Source organism: Leguminivora glycinivorella, chromosome 16, assembly GCF_023078275.1.
Source record: "Leguminivora glycinivorella isolate SPB_JAAS2020 chromosome 16, LegGlyc_1.1, whole genome shotgun sequence".
NCBI classification, from domain to species: Eukaryota; Metazoa; Arthropoda; class Insecta; order Lepidoptera; family Tortricidae; genus Leguminivora; species Leguminivora glycinivorella.
The window spans coordinates 5235208-5260277 of record NC_062986.1 but is presented as its reverse complement, the minus strand read 5'-3'; the positions used below and the strand labels follow the sequence as shown (position 1 = coordinate 5260277).

Genomic DNA, 25070 nt, shown 5'->3' with positions numbered 1-25070 from the left:
GCGTTCAAAGGAGGTCAAAAAAGAAGATTGGCTTAGGCAACTATTTGAGGCGAAGCCAAACATTGTTAATAAAGATGTCACGAATATTTTTGACTCAGTTAAACACCGTTGCATACAATACTTTTTCTGCGACCATGCACTTAGTTTTTAATAGTTTTCTAGAATAACTTTCGTGAATTTCACACTGTTTCCTGTATTTTGCACTGCCAGCGCAGGTGCCCAAAGCCATCCCCCGCCGGCTTACCGCGCACGCGCGCAGTATCGTTATAACAATGCGTTGCCATGGTTACAGAGCCAAACAATGCGTTTTAAATTTTTTCGTTACTGAGCGCGTGCACGGGATGCCGGCGGGGGCTGGCTTTGGGGAATAGACTTTTATGTAAAGTTTTAAAGAACTATGCACGACCCTGTAAATGACGAATAACAGTTCGGGAGAAAAAAAAATAAAACTAGTATTTGTATGGCAGCCGCCACAGTATCGCAGTATTATGACGGGTGCGTTCAAGTGCGCACACTTGAACACATGCGATTCGTTCCTTATTGAACTGTCAGCATTGTACTGTTTGTGACAGTTACACACTTACACACCGCTTGTGCGTAATGATGCATAATGCGCTTCATGCGTTTGGTAAGTTTTTGAGTAGGTCCACTTGGTACAGTCGAGTACAAAGATAAGTATCCATTTTTCACCTTAATGCAATAAGGTGAAAAAGTAGATACATCTTTTTGTAGTCGACTGTACAGTCAGCAGTAATTATACATGCATAATGGCTATATTCTTTCAATCTTTTAATAACTGAGAGAAATCGTCATCGTCATCATCATTGGCCACAGCATCTTTCCAGATGATAGTTTCAGCACTTGCAGCGACTAAGTGGTAGGTATTCTGAGATAAATAATTATATTTTTCGTTAAAAGAGATGTTTAGAAGTGAAACTTCTAATGAGACAGAGTTGCGCTCCAAAACAGGTATCGCAGATGTGGGTGTAAAGGCAGCCAAGCTCAAGTGGGATTGGGCAGGACACATCTGTCGGATGCATCCAGACAGATGGGCCAAAATAGCGACCGAATGGGCACCACAAATTACCCGAGGCCGAGGTAGGCCAAAAATGAGATGGCGGAAAGACCTGGACTCATTTCGTGGCGATTGGCGGGAGCATGCAAAGAGCCGTGACGAGTGGCGGAAAACAGGGGAGGCCTTTGCCCAGCAGTGGGAAACAATATAGGCTACATACAAAAAAAAATAGTGGGGACACCCTACACAGATCAAATTAGCCCCAAACTAAGCAAAGCTTGTACTATGAGTGCTAAGCGACAATATACATACTTAAATAGATAAATGCTTTCTTATATACATAGAAAACCTCCATGACTCAGGAACAAATATCTGTGCTCAATGCTCATCACACAAATAAATGCCCTTACCGGGATTCTAACCCAGAACCGCGGCTCAGCAGGCAGGGTCACTACCGAGCGACTGAGCCAGACCGGTCGTCAAAGTTTATGGTACGAAGTTTCACTTCTTCCGCGTGTAGGGACTCCATGCACTATTTTTTTTATTTATATGTGGCAGTGACTTTGACAAACTCATACATGATACCAATTTAAAACACTATCACATCTTCATGCAAGCGCGCTACAAGCATTTTTCGCATAAGTTATCAGTACTAAAATAAATTTATAAAATATATGAACACGAGTGCATTTCGTGTGTTCTGACTGATAATTATGTCGGCGACTGTACTTATCGTCAAGATTTTCTGTACACCACAAACGCACCTTTTTATATTGTCGGAAGTGTAAAATATATCAGGTATAGAGTTTGCATTATCCGACGGATTTTTAATATTCGAATAATTCGGATAATACAATTTTTATTATTCGAATATTCGAATAATTCGGATAATTTCGGATAATTTATTAAATGGAACAAAATTAATGTTACAGGTGCGTATAAGCGTGGAATTGATAACGGCTGAGATAGATGAGCGCCATAATGCGAAATTTACCTATATTTTTATTTATTTTTTGCGTAAATCAGCAAACTGTAGAAATTAAAACACACCTAGCTCTCTATCTTTAGTTCTATGACTAGAATCTTGCAATCAGATAGTGAGATGTCGATATAAGACAGTTAGTAGTAGTGATTAGTTAGGTGTTAGGTATAACGAGAAGTTTTTCTGACAACACCTTTACCTTGGAAATGGATGGTAGAGAGGATGGCTTGTGTAGAGTGGAACGTGAGACAACAACATTGGATATGATGATGGTTATAGGCGATACAGCGTTGTCATATTATCCGTTCCGATATCGGATATAGGAAGGATGTCAAAGGCAAAAATCAAAGATGGCGCCTTGAATGATTTCGAGAATGTATAGGAGTCGGTCCTTCGCTCGATCGGATCGGATACTCATCTTATCTTAAATCTGCGGGGCCCTTCCGGATACACTTCGACCCATCGGGATCTTTTGTGCAATTACCCCCTTACATCTTAAGATCCTTCAGCTATTCAGGAGCTTCTCGACCATCTCCACGTATCGGATGATGAGGCTCATGGGTAGCTCTCTGATGTCCCTTGGTACTAGGTAGCCTGCTCCAAAGTTCTTCATTCTTTGTCTGGCGAGGGCGTGACATTCACACATTAGATGTCTGACGGTCTCTTCCTCTTCGCCGCACATGCGATAATCTGTGTAGTCAGCGTGTCCCATCTTGGCCAACATTCCTTTGATCCCGTAATGGCATGTGAACACCCCCGTTATAATTTGGAGTTGTCTTTTGCCTAGCTTTCCTAGCTTTTTGCTCCATCCAGATTCTACCCTCCGCATAAAGAGCTTTGAATGCTTCAGACCTACCAGGGCATCCCACTCTTTTTGGTGATTAGCCTTTGTATGGTTCTTCATAGCCGTTTTAATGGTTCCTTGTGACGTTGTCTTCAGACCTGGCCTTGGCAAGTTCATCAGCATTTTCATTGCCAATGAAGCCTTCGTGCCCCGGTATCCATACCAGTTGCATCTTGTTTTGCCTTCCAAGCTTGTTAAGAGCTTGGATGCCGTTTAATACCAGTCAAGAGTCACCTCTGGGCGATGTGAAGGCTTTGAGTGCCGCCTGACTGTCACTGAGTATATAGATATTCTTTCCTTGGATTTGTCTAACTATATTCTTATGTACATATTATTGCGTATGTCTCGGCTTAAAAGACAGTGGCATAATTGCCCATGCTGATACTACCACTGTAGTCACTAGTCATTTGCATAAATGCCTACGCCCGTACCAGATGCCATCTTGGACCGGATCGGATACTTAATATAAAAAGTTGAAAACTCTTTTCGTAGGCTCTAAACAAAAGCGTCCTGGTTAGGGTCTTAGAACAGGAATGAGCAACTGAGCATAGGTACTCGTTCAAAACAGAATAACCAAAAAAAGAGAAGACCAATTAGTCGAAGACACTTCCTATCCAGGTGTGGATCATTTTAGACCTTAGTTGCACAGTGGCTGGTACCAAAGTACCAATGGAAGGGGAGAGGCGATAAATAAGTATTGTACCACCAACATAAAATATACAAGACATAAAATATAAAAAAATGAAGAAGGAGGAGGTACAAAGGCGAACTTATTTAAATATTCAAATCCAAAACGCCTCAAATTGCTCGGCAGCAATTTGATGGGTTTTAGTTTCCAAGCTGATCAGTAGATCGACTAAGATTTCAAAGTATAAGTAGTAATTAGACCGATTTTTGTGTATGAATGTAACTAAAGACTTAAAAGGAAAATGCCTTATATTTCTTAGTGAAGTGGAGGGAATTCTGGCGTACTAAATTGCCATGGAACTGATAACAGCTAAATTCGGAGTGAGGCGCTAAATTTCAATTTCAAAAAAACAAGGGACCAGGAAATCTAGGTATAAATCTCCCTTATTAAGTACGGTTTTACAGATAACTTCACGTTAGCTATTAGCAGTAATGAAAGTAGGTTGGGGTAACGTTTTCATATTAAAAAATAATACTTGAACGTTTTTCTGTTTTTTTTAAATCATCCAATTAATCGAATATTTGATAAGAACTGAGTGCGTGGGGTGAGGCATTCTGCTTACTTCTTGTCCACGAATGCTTTCTTTGTTTTGTAAATATTAGTTTGATTTTGAAGATAAATAGGTGTTAACTTGTTAGCAATAACATTGTCCGTATTAAGAATTGATCGAAATTGGTTTCAGTGACGTCTATCTATTAAATATATTACTTATAAGCAAAAAATAATGTTTATAGAAATTATCCGTTTATCCGGATAATTTCACTTGGATTATTCGAATATTTTCGGATAAAAATATTGGCGGATATTCGAATAATTCGGATATTCGAATATCCGGATTGCAAACCCTAATCAGGTATCGATATAATGGGCATAAAGGACGGATATTTGGTGCAATGGACAATTTTATCGAGCGTTATATCTATTGTATGAAGATTATAAGTTGTGAATGTAATTGTTGGCCAAACGTTTTGACATACTGTGCCAAGTCAAGTGATGTTAGTGATGTTTATTCATGTTTACTTATATAAAAAAAAAATGATAAGAACAAGGAACAGCATGGGGTCTACCGCATAAAAATACAAATTATAGAACACTAGCGACCCGCCCCGGCTTCGCACGGGTACTATACCTACATGTAAACCTTCCTCTACAATCACTCTATCTATTAAAAAAAACCGCATCAAAATCCGTTGCGTAGTTTTAAAGATTTAAGCATACATAGGGACATAGGGACAGAGAAAGCGACTTTGTTTTATACTATGTAGTGATTATTACACAAATTGACTGAGTCATGGATACCAAGCAAGCTACTTTCTTATTTATGAATACCTACTTAGTAATGTAACATCTATAAAAAACGTAAACGAATGAGTCAGGAACAAAATGTCAGTACGTTATTTACTACCTTCTACAACTACCGAGACTTAAACCGAATTTTATTAATTATTTAATAATTCCCAAAACATTGGGTGTCACAAATCCTCCATCAGTATGATCATAGAGAATCGAGTATTATAGAGAGTTCCTGTCAAAGTAAAATGTGTAATCACAGTCCACAGACTGCCATCTCTCGACACAAGCTTAAAACTTTTGAGCCTCAGTTTTGACAATTTGGCTCATATTGTTAGCTTGATATGTGTTAAAATGTCAAATATTAATGTTAGCGCTATCTTGCCGAGGCAGCCGAGCGTTCCCCAAAGGTGTAACGCAATCTAGGCCACCGTACCTTTTTCTCTAGGGCTTTGAGGTACGTTTTTTTCTTAGACTTTACCCGTCTATACGGAGTTACATATGTCTTTGGTATGAGTTAGTAGATACCCTCATAACTGTAACAGCCCTGAAAAGGTTACATACACCAAGACTTATTTACACAATTATTACAATTTTACATAACTATTACAATGCTAATTTTACAGACAATAAGACACAATCAAACACAGATACGGCATTTAAACAAAATGTTATCAGTTCGCACATCTCTGCAAACCTTCTTAATATTGTTATTGTACTGTTACAATGTTGTTATTTTACGATATATTTGTACGAGAGCAAGGACTAATATTATGAGAGCAAACAGGAGAAATTATAGCTTTACTTTGCTTATCTATGAAAATTACGTAGAGATGTTGAGACACATGACTGTTAAAACTAGGTATCTTGAGGTTAAACTGTTTTACCAGTTTTTTAACGACAGGAATTCGATTTTAAAGGCAAAGATTAAAGAGAGATTTAGGACAATATTTTTTGGCTCATACTTCTCGAAATATGTACCTATGTGTATTTATATTATTTTTCCCCTTACTAGCCCGGAAATACGTGTTTTTGTCTTTTAATACCAGCGGGTAAAAACGCATTTTATTCACTAGTGGGTAAAGTAATTTGACCTTAAATAAAGTCAAATTAACTGCTTTAAAATTGATAAAAGTAGGTGAATCTAGTAATGAAGATGATTTACCACCTGTGGAACTACTGGAAGCAGTGATAAACGCATTTTTTGCGCTGTAGTTTCCTCGCTATGGTGAGGGGAAAAGTTTTGTGTTACACTCGGGTGCAAATGTATTTTACTTCTCGTGTGTTAAAAACTCGCAAGTGCAGGATTCTATTCTCGAACCACTCGCTTCGCTCGTGGTTCAACTATAGAATCCTTTAACTTGCTCGTTTTTCAATTCCACACTCGGCGTTAAAATATAACTTTGCCCCCTTGTATAACAAATAACTATTGGTTTATTCTGGTAAACGTCTGCTTTATTTTACTTAATGATAGAGTCCACCGAAATATTACATTACGATACAAGTGCGTAAAAAAGGAAGTTCGAAACTTCGGTCGTGTTTTAAATCGACACGAGTTACGAATTTCCTTTTCGCACGTGTATCGTACAACGTTTTTCAGTAGAGATGGCCCTCCGAAGTTTCCACCTGACATATAATGAACCACTTCTCGCACTAGTGCGTAAAAAAATCACCATTTGTACTAAAAAATATCAATCACATAGGTACTTAAATTAAGCCTATCTACTTACTTACAGTTTAATTTTTGATCGATATTAGTAGTTTTAGTATAAATAGTCATAATTCATGTTCATATAATATTTGTCTTTTCCAGCTCTCGGGACCATGGGGTCCCGGACTTTTGGGAGGCGTGCGTGGGGCCGAAGCCAACAGCGCAGAGGCCCTTTAAGACAATTTAATCTAGATGTAATGTGACACTAACCGGCGATTATCCCTGTCCGCACTATATTAATGTATCCAAGGACAAGCCCCGGTTAGTGTAGAACTATTGTAAGAAAACCGGCCAAGAGCGTGTCGGGCCACGCTCAGTGTAGGGTTCCGTAGTTTTCCGTATTTTTCTCAAAAACTACTAAACCTATCAAGTTCAAAACAATTTTCCTAGAAATTCTTTATAAAGTTCTACTTTTGTGATTTTTTTCATATTTTTTAAACATATGGTTCAAAAGTTAGAGGGGGGGGACGCACTTGTTTTTCCTTTAGGAGCGATTATTTACGAAAATATTAATATTATCAAAAAACGGCCTTAGTAAACCCTTATTCATTTTTTAATACCTATCCAAAAATATATCACACGTTGGGGTTGGAATGAAAAAAAATATCAGCCCCCACTTTAAATGTAGGGGGGGTACCCTAATAAAACATTTTTTTCCATTTTTTATTTTTGCACTTTGTTGGCGTGATTGATATACATATTGGTACCAAATTTCAGCTTTCTAGTGCTAACGGTTACTGAGATTATCCGCGGACGGACGGACGGACGGACGGACGGACGGACGGACAGACAGACATGGCGAAACTATAAGGGTTCCTAGTTGACTACGGAACCCTAAAAAGGGGCAAAAAGAAACCGGACTATGAGGTTGAGTTGCTGGTGGACTTAAATGCAATAAATAAATAAATAAAATAAAAAAATAAAAATTGTTTATTTCGGACCAATTAAAAATCCATAGAACTTGTTAGTATAGACTTAATATCTAGGTTGTTAGTTACTTAATATCCTAAGAGTAGTTTTACAACTATAAGTATTACTGTATTTCCTAAAAAAAAGAATGTGCAAAAACGTACCCGTACGTAATACGTAGATTATTTAGTTATTTTAATGAACCCTATTTTTAACCCCCGACGCAAAAACGACGGGGTCCGTCTGTTTGTATGTCTGTCTGTCTGTCTGTCTGTCTGTTTATGAGTGTGTTTGTCTGTGGCATCGTAGCTCCCGAACGGATGAACCGATTTAGATTTAGTTTTTTTTTTTGTTTGAAACCTGAATTAGTCGGAAGTGTTCTTAGCCATGTAACATGAAATTCGGTCTACTATGTCACAGTCGGGGTTTTTTCAAAGTTTTAATTTCGTGGTTAGGTTATTTGTCCTGAATTATATTATAATTTTAGTTATTATAATTTAGGAAAATTAGACTAAAAACTTTCCAAAAAAAAGCTCATCAATGACAGCATTGACAAAAAACCTAAGCAAACAAAAGTGCAGTTTCTGTCAAAACGATGTTTGCTGCCGAGTTCCAGTTGTTCTTATCAAAATGAAACAACATGTCACAACGTTTTTAAACATTGTATGTTTAACATGACGACGCTGCGTACTGTTTCGGAGACAAGTTTTAGAACATTAGACTTATATTGACCGGGATATAGACCGTGATTACCTTTTTGATTTTTGTCGAGCTCCCGATATTTCGACGCAGTTGCATGCATCATGATCACGGAAAACTGACGAAGGCGGGTGGATGTTAAAGTTGTATAGACAGCGCGCGATCTACCCTCCTTCGCGCGCGTCGGCTGCGTTCACTTTCAGCGTTACCACTGGTCGCGTTCACACTCGATGGTCTGTCCAAACACACTACACTCACAGTGTCACTACGTTAGAACAACCGGGCGTCTCATAACATCCTAGTCCTTTATGATTGTACCTACCTATCAAAAAAACTTTCGATCAATAATAGATCATTGTTCGAATGCATAAGAATATTTCAGACTTTTTATATACCTACAGGGCTCACAGCTGAACTGACGCTTCGAGAACTGTTATTTCATAAGCATACATCGGGATTTTGGGAGCGGGAATGAATTCGTGTATTCATAACTCCGTTTATTAGTAACTTGAATTACTGAATTATAGATTAAACTGTGTATCTGGCTCCAAATTTACCTAGAAATGTTAGAGTAATGTCTGTTGTTTGTCGTTTTCACCCTTTTTGGGCTAGTGTAAATCATTCCCGCTGCCAAAATCCCGATGTATGTTCATAAGACAAGACAACACTTTTCTACACACAATTACAGGTGTTTCCCAAATAAACTAATGTTGATTGTTCGCCCAAACATCACGGAGTTGCGTTTGCGCCGAGTTTTTATTGCGAAACGAGTTGTGAAATTGGTTTTATTGTTATTTGCTCGTAATTTGGTAATTTAGTTAGGCTCTGTTGGGTTTTTTAAGCTGAAAAAGATTTGTTTGTTTTAGTTTTATTTTGGTGTCAACGTCACACATCAGTTTAGGCAAAGAGGATCGTAATACTTTACAGAGAGTTACTGTCGAAGTAAAATGTGTAATCACAGTGCATAGACTGCCATGTCTTGACACAGGCTTAAAACTTTTGAACCTAGTTTGACAATTTGGCCCATATTCTTAGCTTGATATGTAAAACGCCCCACTTTGTCGGTTACCATTAAGGCAAGATTTACTATCTTTATATTTATGAATAAACTGACAAAGCGGCTTTATAGCGGTCGACAAAGTGGGACGTTTTCCCGTGCACACTCAATAGTTACGTACGTCGTTCCTACATAGTTACCTACCGATAAAAACAATTCATCCTTTCGTTGCAGATAATTGAGAAACACGGTACAGTATCCGGAAAAAATTTAAAGGAAAAACCCTTACCTACAATTTTCTTTTAATTTTTTTTCGGATGTAAGAAGCGCCTGGCATCCGTTGGCTCGTTGGGTGGACGACATTCGAAAAACTGCGGGGCACTTCTGGATGAGATTAGTCCAGGACCGGGATAAGTGGCGTATACGAAGGGAGACCAGTGGCCGAAGGGGGAGCAGTGGGCGATTAATGGCTGAAATGATGACGATGATGATGACAATTTTCTTGAGCCTATTTTTCACGCCCCTTACTTTTTACCATGAACCGGACATGGTTCATGGCATTGTATTTAGTGATCGTCATTTTGAGGTTCTACTGATGTATTCAAGTGGACCTTAGCCTCTGAAACTAGACTCCGCACTTAGCTCCTATCCTGTGCAATCTGATGCCAAGCTTGAGGTTTAATCTTTAGTAGTTTTTTGTTGATGTATTATTGACACACACACACACACACACACGCACACACGCACGCACGCACGCACGCACGCACGCACACACGCCTGTATCCCATAAAAGGGTAGGCAAAACGCATGAAACTACTCAAGTTTCAGTGCCACTTTGGGCAATTAAGGGGTTGAAAGAAAACTAAATTGTGACATTGCAGTGACAGGTTGCCAGCCTCTCGCCTACGACACAATTTAACCCATATCCCACAGCAGACTTCTACGACACCCACGGGAAGAAAGGGGGTGGTGAAATTCTTAACCCGTCACCTTGTCTTAATATTTTTCTAATACACTAAGGGCCACTTGCACCAACGAAAATGGTGGGTTAACCCTAGGGTTAACTTTCCATTTTCGTTGGTGCAAGTGGCCCTTATCCTCACAATACATGGGCCATTTTTTTCAAAGTTGTCCACCCCACTTTTTTTTTGGATTTGCATTTTTTTACGTGGTTCCCACTCAGAATCCCAAGTGTCCCAAGGTTTTTTTCCCATTCCGTTACCATTTTTTTCATACATTTTGTATGGCGGTAACGGAATGGAAGGTTCGAAAAATGTATGGAAATCTTGGGACATTTTTTTTCTCCTATCAGGATCGAAAGAGCTCGCGATTCTGAATATTAATCGCGTAAAAAATACCCATGTTACAAAAAAAGTGGGGTGGCAACTTTGAAAAAAATGGCCCACATGTCCTTAGCGTATTATCACTGTCATGTCTTAGAGCGTTTTCACACTATCCGATCCGATATCGGATGTAGGACCGGTATTCCATACTGCACAGGCGCCATCTTGGATTTTTTCCATTGAATTCCTTCCAACATCCGATATCGGATCGGATAATGTGAAAACGGACTTAGGTTTAATGGACAAACACCGTCAGCTGTCGGTGCAAAAGCTCCCAGCCTAGATACGGTACGTAATTCAATAGGTAAAGCAGTTAGCAAAATATCAAAGTAATTTGATTTGATGACCGGTCTGGCGCAGTCGGTAGTGACCCTGCCTGCTACGCCGCGGTCCCGGGTTCGAATCCCGGTAAGGGCATTTATTTGTGTGATGAGCACAGATATTTGTTCCTGAGTCATGGATGTTTTCTATGTATATAAGTATTTGTATATTATTATATCGTTGTCTGAGTACCCACAACACAAGCCTTCTTGAGCTTACCGTGGGCCTCAGTCAATCTGTGTAAGAATGTCCTATAATATTTATTATTTATTTATTAATTTAAATTTTGTTCCTGTTTAGTACTGACATTTTTCATGTAATTGATTGTTGGTGCCCTGAAACCTCACGTCGATTGAACCTGGCACTCATCTCGTCCACGTCGTGTGAGGTATCGCTCCATGTGACTTCCAGCGCTCATCGGAAGATCAGCGCTGGAAGTCACCAGCAACACGCTGAGATGAGGCCTTTTCATGACACTTTATTCCTTTTCGTCTCGTTGTTATTATGTGTATTTTGTCTTGCCTGTGTTCACGAATACATTTTATTTTATTTTATTCTATTCTATCGCTAGAAAAACACCTTCTACGGAAAAGCTCCAGCTTAAAGTGCAGTGCAGTAGATTCAGACAACAGTTGTTTAAAAAATGTCTTTTTCGAAATGTTTTTTTTGGAGTTTCTAATGGGGTGGCAACGCGCATGTGACACTGTTTGCGTTGCATGCGTTCATAGGTTACGGTGGCCGCTTTCCATCAGGCGGACCGTATGCTTGTTTGCCACCGACGTAGTATAAAAAAAAAAAGACAATAGGTAGTGCGAGTAAGGTACGTATCCAAAATTGGATAGCAATCTTGACCGCCTTTCTACGTAACCGAAATCCCCTTGACTCTGCTCGATATTAACACATAGTAAGATTAACTAAAACGCACCTAAAACATGACAGCAGCTTTAGAATAAAAGCTATATGTAATATTAAAATTCTTCTGAACCAAAACTTTCTTCATTTTCATAGCGCTACCCCGACATTTTGCCACGGCTCATGACCTTTGACAACTAACCCCAGGATTTTGAGTAGACACTAGTTTTTACGAAAGCGACTGCTATCTGACCTTTCAACCGAAAGGGTAAATTAGGCCCCATTGAGATAAGTTCGATTTTTCACGATGATTTTAGCTGATAACAAGCGACTGGCAAATACTCGTATCATATCAATCATATGACATTTCGTAAATAAGTTCTGAAAACTTATTGGTACGAGCCGGGGCTTGAACCCGCGACTTGGAAGTCGCACGGTCTAACCGCTAAGCCACCAGCACTTCCAAGAATTTCAAACTAACATTAACGGTACATGGATCAACCACATGTCCTCAGCATCGTGTGAGGTACCGTTGAACAAACTCCGTCAGCCCTCGGCGGGAAAAATCGGCTTACCTACGGTACTTATTGGGGATTGGGGTAATGTCGAAGCACAAAAATGCTCGGGTAATTTCGAAAGCGGAATATTGGTAGGAAATAATGGTGATTTTTATGTGACTTTCGAAATTAGACGACTTTTGAAATTACCCCAATGCTACTTACCTGTCTTAGTACAGTAGCAAAGCTTAAAACCTGAGAAATTCAAATAAATAAATATTATAGGACATTCTTACACAGATTGACTGAGTCCCACGATAAGCTCAAGAAGGCTTGTGTTGTGGGTACTCAGACTACGATATACATAATATACAAATACTTATATACATAGAAAACATCTATGACTCAGGAACAAATCTGTGCTCATCACACAAAAAAATGCCCTTACCGGGATTCGAACCCGGGACACAGAATACATATTAGTACAAGTCCCGGGACCGCGGCGTAGCAGGCAGGGTCACTACGCGCTAAGCCAGCCCGGTCGTCACAATATGTTCAATATGAAATATGTTTCAAGTAAATGTTTTGCATTTTGTTTTCAGTTTGGTACTGACTCTTTCGGTAACGCTTAGCTTAACGTTCTGGACTTTTCAAACTTTATCCAGTGAAGACTCAGCAGCATCGTGTGAGGTACCGTTGAACAAACTCCGTCAGCTGTCGGCGGGAAAGCTCGGCTTACGTTATCAGTGATAACCGCCGCGAATTACGTCACGCGTCACGACTCACGGGCTTTGGGTGGTCTCAGCTTACCTTTCGCTTATCCTATCACAAGAGAGAGAGTTTTCATAGTGTCATACATTTAATTTGGATCTTTTAGGAAGCATCAGCAATATCCAATCGACTGTTTACTGGTGAAACCTGAATAAGTTGAGCAAACTTGTTATTAAAATTCGAACTAAATATGTGCAATTTGGGCCATTTTTTTTCAAAGTTGTCCACCCCACTTTTTTTGTAACATGGGTATTTTTTGCGCGATTAAGCTCAGAATCGCGAGCTCTTTCGATCCTGATAGGAGAACAAAAATGTCCCAAGATTTCCATACATGTTTTCGAATCTTCCTTCCATTCCGTTACCGCCATACAAAATGTATGAAAAAATGGTAACGGAATGGGAAAAAAACCTTGGTACACTTTTTTTCTCCTACTAGAATTGAAAGAGCTCGCGATTCTGAGTGGAAACCACATAACCAGATCCAAAAAAAAGTGGGGTGGACAACTTTGAAAAAAATGGCCCATTTACACTTTCTTTTCAACGAAAAATAATCTCGATTTATCGGGTTTCAACAGTAAACCCTCCCAATTGCATTAAGGTTATCTTTTGAACAATAATCATTTAAAGTCTGAATAGAAATGTATGATTATTGTCAGGAGGGGGGAGGGGAGAGGCTGTTATTCTGATGTACGGGGTGGCAGTTCAGATTACATGAAGAAAATAATTATAATGAAATTCCGCAACATGGCACGTAGTTATATATATCTGGTCAGGCTTTAAACGGGCGATACATTAAACCGCGCCACATCCCAGATATTGTGCTGGGTGGTCCATATGAGAGCTGGTAAAATGTGGATGTAAGAACAGCTGTAGAGGCCGTTGTTCTTGTAGACGAGAAGGAATGCCAATGCCATGCACACTCCTATGCAAGATCTGTAATGGCAACTGCGATAATTCTAGGTATATTAGTGTTTGAATAACTTTCGCTGTTAGTTTGCTTGCTGGTTTGTTTCATTTTTTTTGGATAATCATTGTTTCATTTTTTGTTACAGTGTAATGCACCGCGAATCACTCATCGAAGATGATATAGAATTGGACTCAGAGGTATTTGAAGACGAGGGCTAGGATCATCGGAATCATCGTGCCAATTTTTTAGATTTTATGTCTTAGATTTTTTTTTTAATAAATACTGTATTATTTACTTATTTCTTTTTTATTCTACGTAGTTTAACACCTGTATCGTGCACATATGAGTCCTATAATGTATTTGACATCCTTAAGTCATACAAATATGGTACCAAACTTGGAATAGTAGCATAATGAATGCCTCTATATAGATTGAGACCCTATTTTCCTCCAGAGCAGAAGCTACCAAAACCTCAAAAAACTAACATCAAAAATCACGGTGGCCCCACTTCTAAAATCCATCCTTGGGCCTTAAGGACCAATCCTTCCAAAGGAAATCTTTGGTTCAGAAATAGCCGTATTCTTCGTTTTTTTGCCTTGTACAACTGCAACTGTATAACCTAACCACAAAATTAAAATTTTGAAAAAAGGCCCGACATAGTGGACCGATTTTCAAGAAACATGGCTTAGAACACTCCCGACTAATTCAGCTTTCAAACAAAAAAACTAAATCTAAATCAGTTCATAATATTTATTTTAAGTTACTTTTAATTAAAGTGTAGTATTTGTCTATACAATAAACAAACTTTTGCAAAAAATCAGTTCATCCTTTCGGGAGCTACGATGCTACAGACAGACATGTCAAACTTAACACCCCGTCGTTTTTGCGTCGGGGGTTAAAAAGAACTAATTCATAATTGTAATTTAAAGGTCAATTCTACCACATACAGTTAAAATTTACATTAAATTACTTTGCACTCTTTGGGACAAAATGCAACTTTCTCATCTGTTTTCGAAGAATCAAGAGAGCCTTTACCGGTTAGTCTAGTGAAAACTGTTTAATATTGTTTCCGTTAAGATAAATCCCCAAATGAATGTAAGACCATTTAATGTTCCTGCGCAAACATATGTACTTAGAACATTTTGTTGCTTAAACTTGGAATTTCATTAAAGAAAATTCTTACTTCATTTTTCCGCCGTCGGGCGCGGGCGGTAAAATAGTTAAAATACGTCTCCTTATTGAGGAATGAAAAATGCGAGAGATATCGGTCATATTATTTATATTTCATAACTTAGAAACGAATTAGTTACACAAAATATACTACAGTTATGAATTATCATAAATACAAGTGGTTCGGCGATTCACCAGAAAAGTAGGCATTTACCTACGTTGTCTACAGTGTACTAGTAGATAAAGTAGGTAATTGACTACTACGTGTAGATTCTACACTAAGTATTGCGTACCTACTTATAAAGTTAAGTTAAAAATATTTACATAGGAAAGACGTTACGAAACTACTTTGTACATAGAATGACTAGATTTTATTAACTTATTTATATAAATAAACTAATATTAACAAAAATAGGCACCTGTAGTGTAGGAGTTGAACAAGTTTTAGTTTGGCAAATTAATCACAACACAACGAAACTAAATTAATATTTGGTTAATTCTTAGTCTTACTTACATTATTGGTAGTTGTTATTAAATCTCTGATTATTAATTATTATTTGCTTGACACGGACGAGTTAGAAAATAATAGCAGTAATTATTATCCGACGGCTTCAGAAATAATATACCGTCTAAGCTATTACAGATTTTAACTTATTAAGAGCTCAATTTTAGTGGACGGTCTACTTTTGTTACTGGTTTTACTCAACACAAGAACCAATAAGAATCTAATAGCAGTAGCATTTCTAATCCGCACACAAAACATACCCGTTTTTACAGATAATGTACAAACACCACTAAGAACACAGTCTCAAGTCACTTGAACCGACGTCTAGCACGGGTCGCCGAAGAAGGCTCATCTCCAGTCGTCGGGCGGGCCGGTGCCCTGGTACAGCGGGCTGAAGGCACTCCGCCGCGGCTCCGAGTCCTCCTGCGAGCCTATTATGGACTCAATGGAGAAGCCGTTGCGGGATCTCTTGGACCTCGGCTCGGTGGTCTCCGAGACTCGCGGAGGCAGCGGCACGGGCCGCAGCGCCGCCGGCGGCGGCCGCGGCAGCGACAGCAGCGGCGTCGGAGGCAGGTAACAAGGCAGCGGCAACAGCGGAGCGTAAGCTTCCCTCGCCAGCATCGCCACCATGGCGTGCGCGTGCTGCAGCGACGGCGCCGGCCGCTTATAACGCTTCCGTCGCCTCAAAAAACTCCCATTATCAAACATATCCTCCGCCAGAGGATCCAACGTCCAGTAATTCCCCTTCCCCGGATTCCCCGGCTCCCGAGGAATTTTTATAAAACAGTCGTTCAGACTCAAATTGTGTCTTATAGAATTCTGCCAAGCGGGGAACTTTTCACGATAATACGGGAATCTAGTCATGATGAACTCACAAATCCCGCTGAGGGTTAATTTCTTGTGTGGAGACTGGAGGATTGCCATCGTTATTAACGCGATGTAGGAGTACGGAGGCTTGATGAGCTGGGTGGAGGATTTCTGTTTGGACTTCTTGGGCGACGAGGGTTTGGTGTCGCCGGGGCTGGAGGCGTCGTAGCGGTCGGAGTCGCTGGACGGCGGCGGCATGTCCGGGGTGTCCTCGTCCACGGAGACGTAGGTGTCATCCTGCGGGTACTCCTCGCGGTCATCGCGCAGGTAGTGCGGAAGGTAGAGCCGCGGCGGCGGCCGCAGGTCGAGCGGCAGGTCGCCCTCGATGATCATGTCGCGGTACTGTGTGAGGTCGCATTCCTCCATGGCGTCACATGTCAGAGGTGCGTTGCGGCGCGTGGCTGCGCGCGGACTGAGCGCGAGCTCCGCCCTCGCCCCACCGAAGCCCGAGCCCGCCGGGGCCGCGTTTACGTTCCAGTAAACACAACAATTGTCGTTATTATTCCTGCGGGTCTCGCTTTGTGCATGAATTTCAGGCCGTCGACTAATAATAATTATTAGACCGCTTATCGATTCAACTTTGTTGCGGCGAATCGAGTTCCGATTCGTTTGAGTTTTTACTTTTTGTTTCTTTTCGGATTGAAAATGTTTGGTTAGTTGTTGTGGTTTTAAGTTTTATACTAGTAAACTGAAATAGAGCTTGAGTCTTTATATTGGTAGCTAGTTAATTAAATGTTATAGGCAACTACTTTTAACATAATTAACATTAATTATAGACAATAATTAGGAGATAGATAGACTATGAATAACTCCTGCATAGTTTCTCGTAAGTGTTAAAGTAAGTTTGTAATTTTAATAGACAGTTAATTACCTTGATCTACATCGAAGACAATATAATGTAAACTACAATATTACTACGATTATGTTTACTTATTCAATATATACCTACTTCTATATATATATAGCTTTTATCATTGTACAAATCAGAATCTGAGAATAATCTAAAAGTGTCTCAAAGAACGAGCGCAAAAGTAATACTATAAAATATAAAAAGATTCAACAAAACGAGCAAAGGAAACTGTTTACAGAGATATGTATGCGACGCGATCCTTTAATCCCGAGCTAAAGGACTCGAGATCTATTGAAAAAAATCTCATAAAGCGAATTCTGGTACTCCATTCAGGTAGACGTCTCAAATAAAACGCGCGTAAAAAATATTCGCCAGAAACGCCTTAACAATACGCGCGGGCTCTAGAAAACCCTCGTATATGTTGCCTACCAAAACATTTACCCCTCAGGCGTCGAGGGAAAGCTAAGAGCGGGACGGAAAGCGGCGTAGAAAGAGAGGCGAGTCTAAACGAACCAATCGGTAAGAGGATTGGCATGGGCGGGGCCCCCAAAGCTAACATGTCAGGGCGTGGCATAAGATCCCATTATTGTCTGGCAAGGCAAATAATATTTTGCACAATGTACACATTGGCGAGGGGGGGATGGGGGGGTTGCTAATTTATTCCCAACTTCGGTCACGGGTTGTTTTTCAGCTTTGCGAGGCTGTTGTTTAAATTGGACGTTAGTTATTTGTATGTAGCGCTCTGAAGCCATTGTCTCTTTAATGAAGGAATTTGCCGTTTGCCGCGTGGAATTTTGGGCTGTAGGTATACGCGTATTATAGCTGTAGTGTACAAAGGGTTACTTTATTTGTAGTACGCTATGGTACGGCTCATGTTTATAGCACGTTTATGAATGAATAGATATAGGTACTTAGATACATGTTTGTGTTGAGTTTCGAATTACTTTTCTGGGTCTACCCTTATTTTACCGCCAAATTTTTTGTCGAATATAGTTTTTAACCCCCGACGCAAAAACGACGGGGTGTTATAAGACGTGTCTGTATTTTTGTCTGTCTGTCTGTTTGTCTGACTGTCTGTTTGTGTGTGTGTCTGTATGTGGCATCGTAGCTCCTGAACGGATGAACCGATTTAGATTTAGTTTTTTTGTTTGAAAGCTGAGTTAGTCGGGAGTGTTCTTAGCCATGTTTCATGAAAATTGGTCTACTATGAGTACTATGTCGCGTTCGGGGGTTTTTTCAAAATTTTAATTTTGTGGTTAGGTTATATTGAATTAAACTATTGACTAAATAAGTGTTCGTGTATAAAATTTTGGTGAACCGTATTTATATTAAGTAACTTTTCTGCATGTCGATGATTTTGTGAAATGAAAATATATGAACAAATTGTCTTTGAAACGAACCGATTTTAAAGTATTTTCGGTGGAACGTAGTTAATGGGAAATAAAATTATTTAAAGTAAATATTCTGTGAGAAGATTATTTTTTATTATGAAATTCCTAGAAACATATTTTTTTAACAAGAATATTCAAAACAATCCTAATAAAACATCTTTTTCCATATTTTTTTACCACTTTGTCGGCGTGATTGATATACATATTGGTACAAATTTCAGCTTTCTAGTGCTAACGGTCACTGAGATTATGGCGAAACTATAAAGGTTCCTAGTTTACTACGGAACCCTAAAAATATATTCGTTTTCATATTTTTATTTAACCAGTTCATCGATCTCTTTATTTTTATTTGCTGCCATACCTACTAGTCCCGCTGCCCATTAGGGCAATTAATGAAAAATGGTAATGAATATTAATTCACATTTTTGGTACCTACCTAACCTATGTATTTATTCTGCGCATAATATAACTGTTGTTTATATTATTTTAAATTTTTATACATTACAAAAAGCCAAATTAAGGGCTTAGCGGTCAAACAGGTTCTGTATGTGCAATTTCGATTTATCAGGTTTTACCTCTAACCCCTCGAATTTTTTTACCAGACGCTTTTAAGTCTCTTTGACTTACCCTAAATTTCTCAAGCTAGGGATGGCGAAAATGGTAAATGATAATTATTCCTAACAGAAAGTTAGTACGTATTTTAAAAACCTTGTAGCAAAAAATAGCCGTCGGGCTGAACTAAGTAGCTAATGCAGACATTAAACGCCGATACTTACTCTACATTATTCCAAACTGGCTCTGGGCTCTTGTTTAATATATCATAAATAGCTTTTGCCCGCGTTTTCGCTCACGTGAGAAAGAGACAAAAAGTAGCCTATGTCACTCTCCATCCCTTCAACTATCTCCACTTAAAAAATCACGTCAATACGTCATTCCATTTTGGGGTGAAAGACGGACAAACAAACAGACACACACACTTTCCCATTTATAGGTTAGTAAGTATTAAGTATGGATTATCCAATCGGCTGATTAGCGTGGTATATTTAGGTAATTCTGTATTCTAGGACTTTGGAAAGGAATTTTTTTTTGGGACACCTTACCCAGACCAACCTAACACTATTACTAAGCAAACTATAAAGTGTGTTAGGCGACAATATACATACTTATATAGATAAATACATACATAAATAAATAGAACACATCCATGACTCAGGAACAAATTTCTGTGAGAGTTTTGAATGATTCACGGTTATTTTCATTAGACTTATATTGACCGGGATATAGACCGTGATTACCTTTTTGATTTTTGTCGAGCTCCCGATATTTCGACGCAGTTGCATGCATCATGATCACGGAAAACTGACGAAGGCGGGTGGATGTTAAAGTTGTATAGACAGCGCGCGATCTACCCTCCTTCGCGCGCGTCGGCTGCGTTCACTTTCAGAAATACCACTGGTCGCGTTCACACTCGATGGCCATCCACCACCACCATCCAGACCATACCAGACCATCGAGTGTGAACGCGACCAGTGGTAACGCTGAAAGTGAACGCAGCCGACGCGCGCGAAGGAGGGTAGATCGCGCGCTGTCTATACAACTTTAACATCCACCCGCCTTCGTCAGTTTTCCGTGATCATGATGCATGCAACTGCGTCGAAATATCGGGAGCTCGACAAAAATCAAAAAGGTAATCACGGTCTATATCCCGGTCAATATAAGTCAAATTTCTGTGCTCATCACACAAATAACTGCCCTTACCGGGATTCGAACCCGGGACCGCGGCTTAGCCAGGCAGGGTCACTACGCGCTAGGCCAGATCGTTCGTCGTCTTGTTTTCTTCGTCTTCTTCAAACTGCGACTTTAAAATCTTAAAACGTCGTTCGAGGTAACCTTTCTCGTAATCCTTCGGCGGTAAACATTTCAACAAGATAAGTTTTAAGCCTAGGCTAGGATTAGCCCGGGACAGGCTTATTTTACAGTACAGTAAGCTGAAAGTATTGAAAATAATCTTGCCAATAGTTCCCGAAACTACCGAATGTGAGTGGATTAAAACACATGTTAAGATAAGTAAAAACCGGCCAAGAGAGTGTCTGGCCACGCTCAGTGTAGGGTTGCGCAGTTTCCCGTATTTTTTTTCAGAAACTGTTTAACCTATCAATTTCAAAATAATTTTCCTTAGAAAGTCATTAAAAAGTTCTACATTTGTGATTTTTTCATATTTTTAAACTTATGGTTCAAAAGTTAGGGGGGACACATTTTTTTTTTACTTTAGGAGCGATTATTTCCTAAGATTATTTAAGAGTGGAAGGGTCAGTTGGAAGTGGAAGACCTAGGCGAACTTTTCTTGTTCAAATCGGGGAAATATTGCAAAAAGGCCAGGTCAGAAGTACTCGAAACCGACGAGCGTGTATGAGAAACGTTATGAAAGTGTGTGAAGCGAAAGTGATTTGTCAGGATTGTAGTAAATGGAAATCCGTGATATCTCTCTACCCCTCTGGGAAACAGGCGTGATTGTATGTATGTATGTATTTCCTAACATATAATAATAAATAAATAAATAATAAATATTATAGGACATTCTTAGACAGATTGACTGAGGCCCACGGTAAGCTCAAGAAGGCTTGTATTGTGGGTACTCAGACAACGATATATATAATATATAAATACTTATTTATTTATTTATTTATTTATTTATTTGAAAACATATTTCAATGACATTACAGATAAATCCAATGCGTCATGAAATTAAATAATAAAAAAAAAAAAACATTACAAAGAATAAAAGTATTATAACTAAACAATTGATTTGGGCGATGACGAAACAGCGTGGCTCCGTTGCGTCGTTTGCCCCGGTGTAGGATTCGGCAAGTTGCCCCGGAACCGCCGAAAAAGCACACCTTTCGGCCAGAAGTCTGCGCTCGCGATGCTGTCCTGCAGCGGCCGCGGCACGCGCACCACGAACGAACTGAAGTGCACGTAATGACGCGACTGTAGCTGGTGTACCCTCAGCGTGTAGCCAGTCTTCCGGCGAACGTACTCCACCACATCGTCAGCCACGGCGGAGTAATGAAGACGGGACACGTAGAGCGCCTTACTCGGTGTTGCAACCCGTAGACCAGAATTAACCGGCTCTGCGGTGCCACACAGAGTCTTACGAGGTGCCCTGCGCGCCTTCTTCTTCCGTTCCACCAGTGTGAATCCCTCCTTATCGACTTTAGCGCGGGAGGAATTCTCTTCCACTGGTTCTTCACACCCCTTATTAGGTGCATTGACCCGGCTGGCTGCGACAAGCTGACCGGCTGCGACGCCAGCATAATCACGCTGACGTGGTTTCGAGGTCACTTATATACATAGAAAATATCTATGACTCAGGAACAAATATCTGTGTTCATCACACAAATAAATGCCCTTACCGGGATTCGAACCCGGGACCGCGGCGCAGCAGGCAGGGTCGCTACCGACTGCGCCAGACCGGTCGTCAAATATATGATTTTAGAAATTATCAAAACACAGACACAGATAGACATGGCGAAACATATAAGGGTTCCCAGTTGACTACGGAACCCTAAAAAGTGAGGTGGGTAATATTATATTAGGAAACGGACACAAACAGAACAAAATAACAATAATTAAGAGACTCGCAAAAAACATAACCCGAGCTTGGCAAACGGTAAAAAACATATAATACTATAACTTATAAGTACCTAAAGCCATTTAATAGTACATTACTACAGAGGCCGAGACAAAGGGGGTTGCCGGCCGAAGACATATAGACGGCCAAGCGAAGCGAGGCCGGATAGGTCTGAGGCGGGCAGCCCCATTTCCCGCCGAGGTATGTATAGTGCTTTTCTCAAACATGGTATGAAATAAATAAAGTCTTCTGAAAATAGTAACTTTGGATGGCTGTATCTTCTAAACGGTGCGTCGTAGCGCAAAAATAATCGAATTTTCGTTCCCCTTTGATGCCCCGTATACGCTTATAAAAAAACAAAAAGTTAAAAAAAAATTCAAAAAAAAAACGAAAAATTTTTTTTTGTATGGAAACGCACCCAAAATCAAATATTGTCTAGGGCCCGTACCAGTTGCAGTTGGCACGTCTAATAAAGCCCCTTATACTTTTTTTTTAATTGGCTAAATACCTGGATGTTATGTCACAATTATCTGTGTTTGGAAATTAAAAAAACCGGCCAAGAGCGTGTCGGGCCACGCTCAGTGTAGGGTTCCGTAGTTTTCCGTATTTTTCTCAAAAACTACTGAACCTATCAAGTTCAAAATAATTTTCTTAGAAAGTCTTTATAAAGTTCTACTTTTGTGATTTTTTTTTAACAGACTTCAAAAAAGGAGGAGGTTCTCAATTCGACTGAATGTTTTTCTTTTTTTTTTTTCTATGTATGTTACTCGATATCTCCGAGAATCGTAGACCGATTTTCAAAATTTTTTTTTGATCGAACGGGTATAACCCCGAGATGGTCCCATTGGCACCAAGTCGAGGTCTGATGATGGGATCTTGGAGAAATCGAGGGAACTCTTCAAATGCTATAGGCACATGTAATGTTTTTTGTGTATTTTTTTGTGTATTTTTCAAAGGTGCACCAGTATTTGCGCCTGATGGTAATAATTTTATGTGGCTGAGCTGATGATGGAAGGTCAACTCCTCAATGGTTAGGAGTTAAAGGACAATTCTTTCACTACTGTACATATATTCGGACTGATACATATAATATCACTAGGAACCACTAAAAATCAACAAATAAATTAACTTTTTAACAAAAAATAAAACCGCCTTCAAAAAAAAAGCGTGTTACAAAACACGGAGAAACTAAAAAGCCAAAAATAATAAACCTTCGAATTCAGATTTCTTATCGGATTGCAATAATCTAAACATCCAAATTATAAACAAATCAATTATTTTTGGAGTCGGAACCAGCCTGCGTATGGTTGGGTAGGGCAAACAGGAAATAGCAAGGCGACGAACAGGTCTGGTACCGACTACAAAAATAATTGATTTGTTTATAATTTGGATGTTTTATAGATTATTGCAATCCGATAAGAAATCTGAATTCGAAGGTTTATTATTTTTGGCTTTTTAGTTTCTCCGTGTTTTGTAACACGCTTTTTTTTTGAAGGCGGTTTTATTTTTTGTTAAAAAGTTATCATATTTTTTAAACATATGGTTCAAAAGTTAGAAGGGGGGGACGCACTTTTTTTCCTTTAGGAGCGATTATTTCCGAAAATATTAATATTATCAAAAAACGATCTTAGTAAACCCTTATTCATTTTTAAATACCTATCCAACAATATATCACACGTTGGGGTTGGAATGAAAAAAAATATCAACCCCCACTTTACATGTAGGGGGGGTACCCTAATAAAACATTTTTTCCATTTTTTATTTTTGCACTTTGTTGGCGTGATTGATATACATATTGGTACCAAATTTCAGCTTTCTAGTGCTAACGGTTACTGAGATTATCCGCGGACGGACGGACGGACGGACGGACGGACAGACAGATAGACAGACAGACAGACATGGCGAAACTATAAGGGTTCCTAGTTCACTACGGAACCCTAAAAAAGAAGACTTTGCCGGCCTTGGCCTGCAAGGTTTGTATTTGAAATTCCATTATCTATCAATCGTCCTAGCCGCACCTGCAACGTCATACTTCGCTCTCGCTGCCAATTATAAGGCACATAACATCAATATTTCATACCATGTTTGAGAAAAATATTAAATGATTGAATATATGCTTGACCGCAACTGGAAACGAAACATTTTTCTCTTATCTCTTTGTTACTTTTAATACTTTGAATGCCGAAACTGCGAAAATTGATTTTCTTCCGGACATCGTCTCGGAAGACCACACACAGTGGTGGGTAAGTTTCAGCCAGATCCAGTAGATTTTGATGTAAATGAGTTGTCGCATCAAAACCACTTCTCTAAATCTATATTATTATCTAGAATCACACTGAATTGCATTCGGAATTACCAGTGCCATTATATAGACGTGCAATTTCCACCACAACGAAGTCAACGAATATAAAATTTGCTGATTATTTCGTAGACATTGCTACGGTGGCGCGTAGCAATAACTACGCTTGTGTCATTATCATGTAGGTATATGGATATATAAACGAGCTATTCTTGTACTTATATTTATTTATATATACCTACCAGCGATCTCGGAAACCGCTGTAACAATTTCGCTGAAATTTGTTATGTGGGGGTTTTCATGCGTTTTTTTTTTTTTTACAATATTTACATTAATACTTAATGGCAAAATACGGTAGGGAAAGGTTGCTAATGTTGCTATCATTGGACCACTTAACTTCGCTGCTCTATAATTCATAGATTTTAGGTCAAAAAATAAAACTAGTTTGAGAAGTTTTATGAATTACCTTATTCACAATAAAAAAAGTATAATAAAATTAGGAAAAAATCGTGAAAAGGTTTTCATAAACTC

At 39.3% G+C, this 25070-nt stretch overlaps 1 protein-coding gene across 1 annotated transcript; it reads right to left on the bottom strand.

The window, feature by feature from the left end:
• Positions 1–15094: 15094 nt before the first annotated feature.
• On the bottom strand, positions 15095–16811 carry LOC125234832 (forkhead box protein D5-like). The gene has a single exon (XM_048141246.1). The coding sequence runs from the start codon at positions 16732–16734 to the stop codon at positions 15850–15852; it is 885 nt and encodes a 294-aa protein (XP_047997203.1). The 5' UTR covers positions 16735–16811; the 3' UTR covers positions 15095–15849.
• Positions 16812–25070: the final 8259 nt, after the last annotated feature.

What these genes read in the sequence shown, in the direction of transcription:
- LOC125234832 (XM_048141246.1), bottom strand. Translation starts at nt 16,734, where the DNA reads ATGGAGGAATGCGACCTCACACAGTACCGCGACATGATCATCGAGGGC.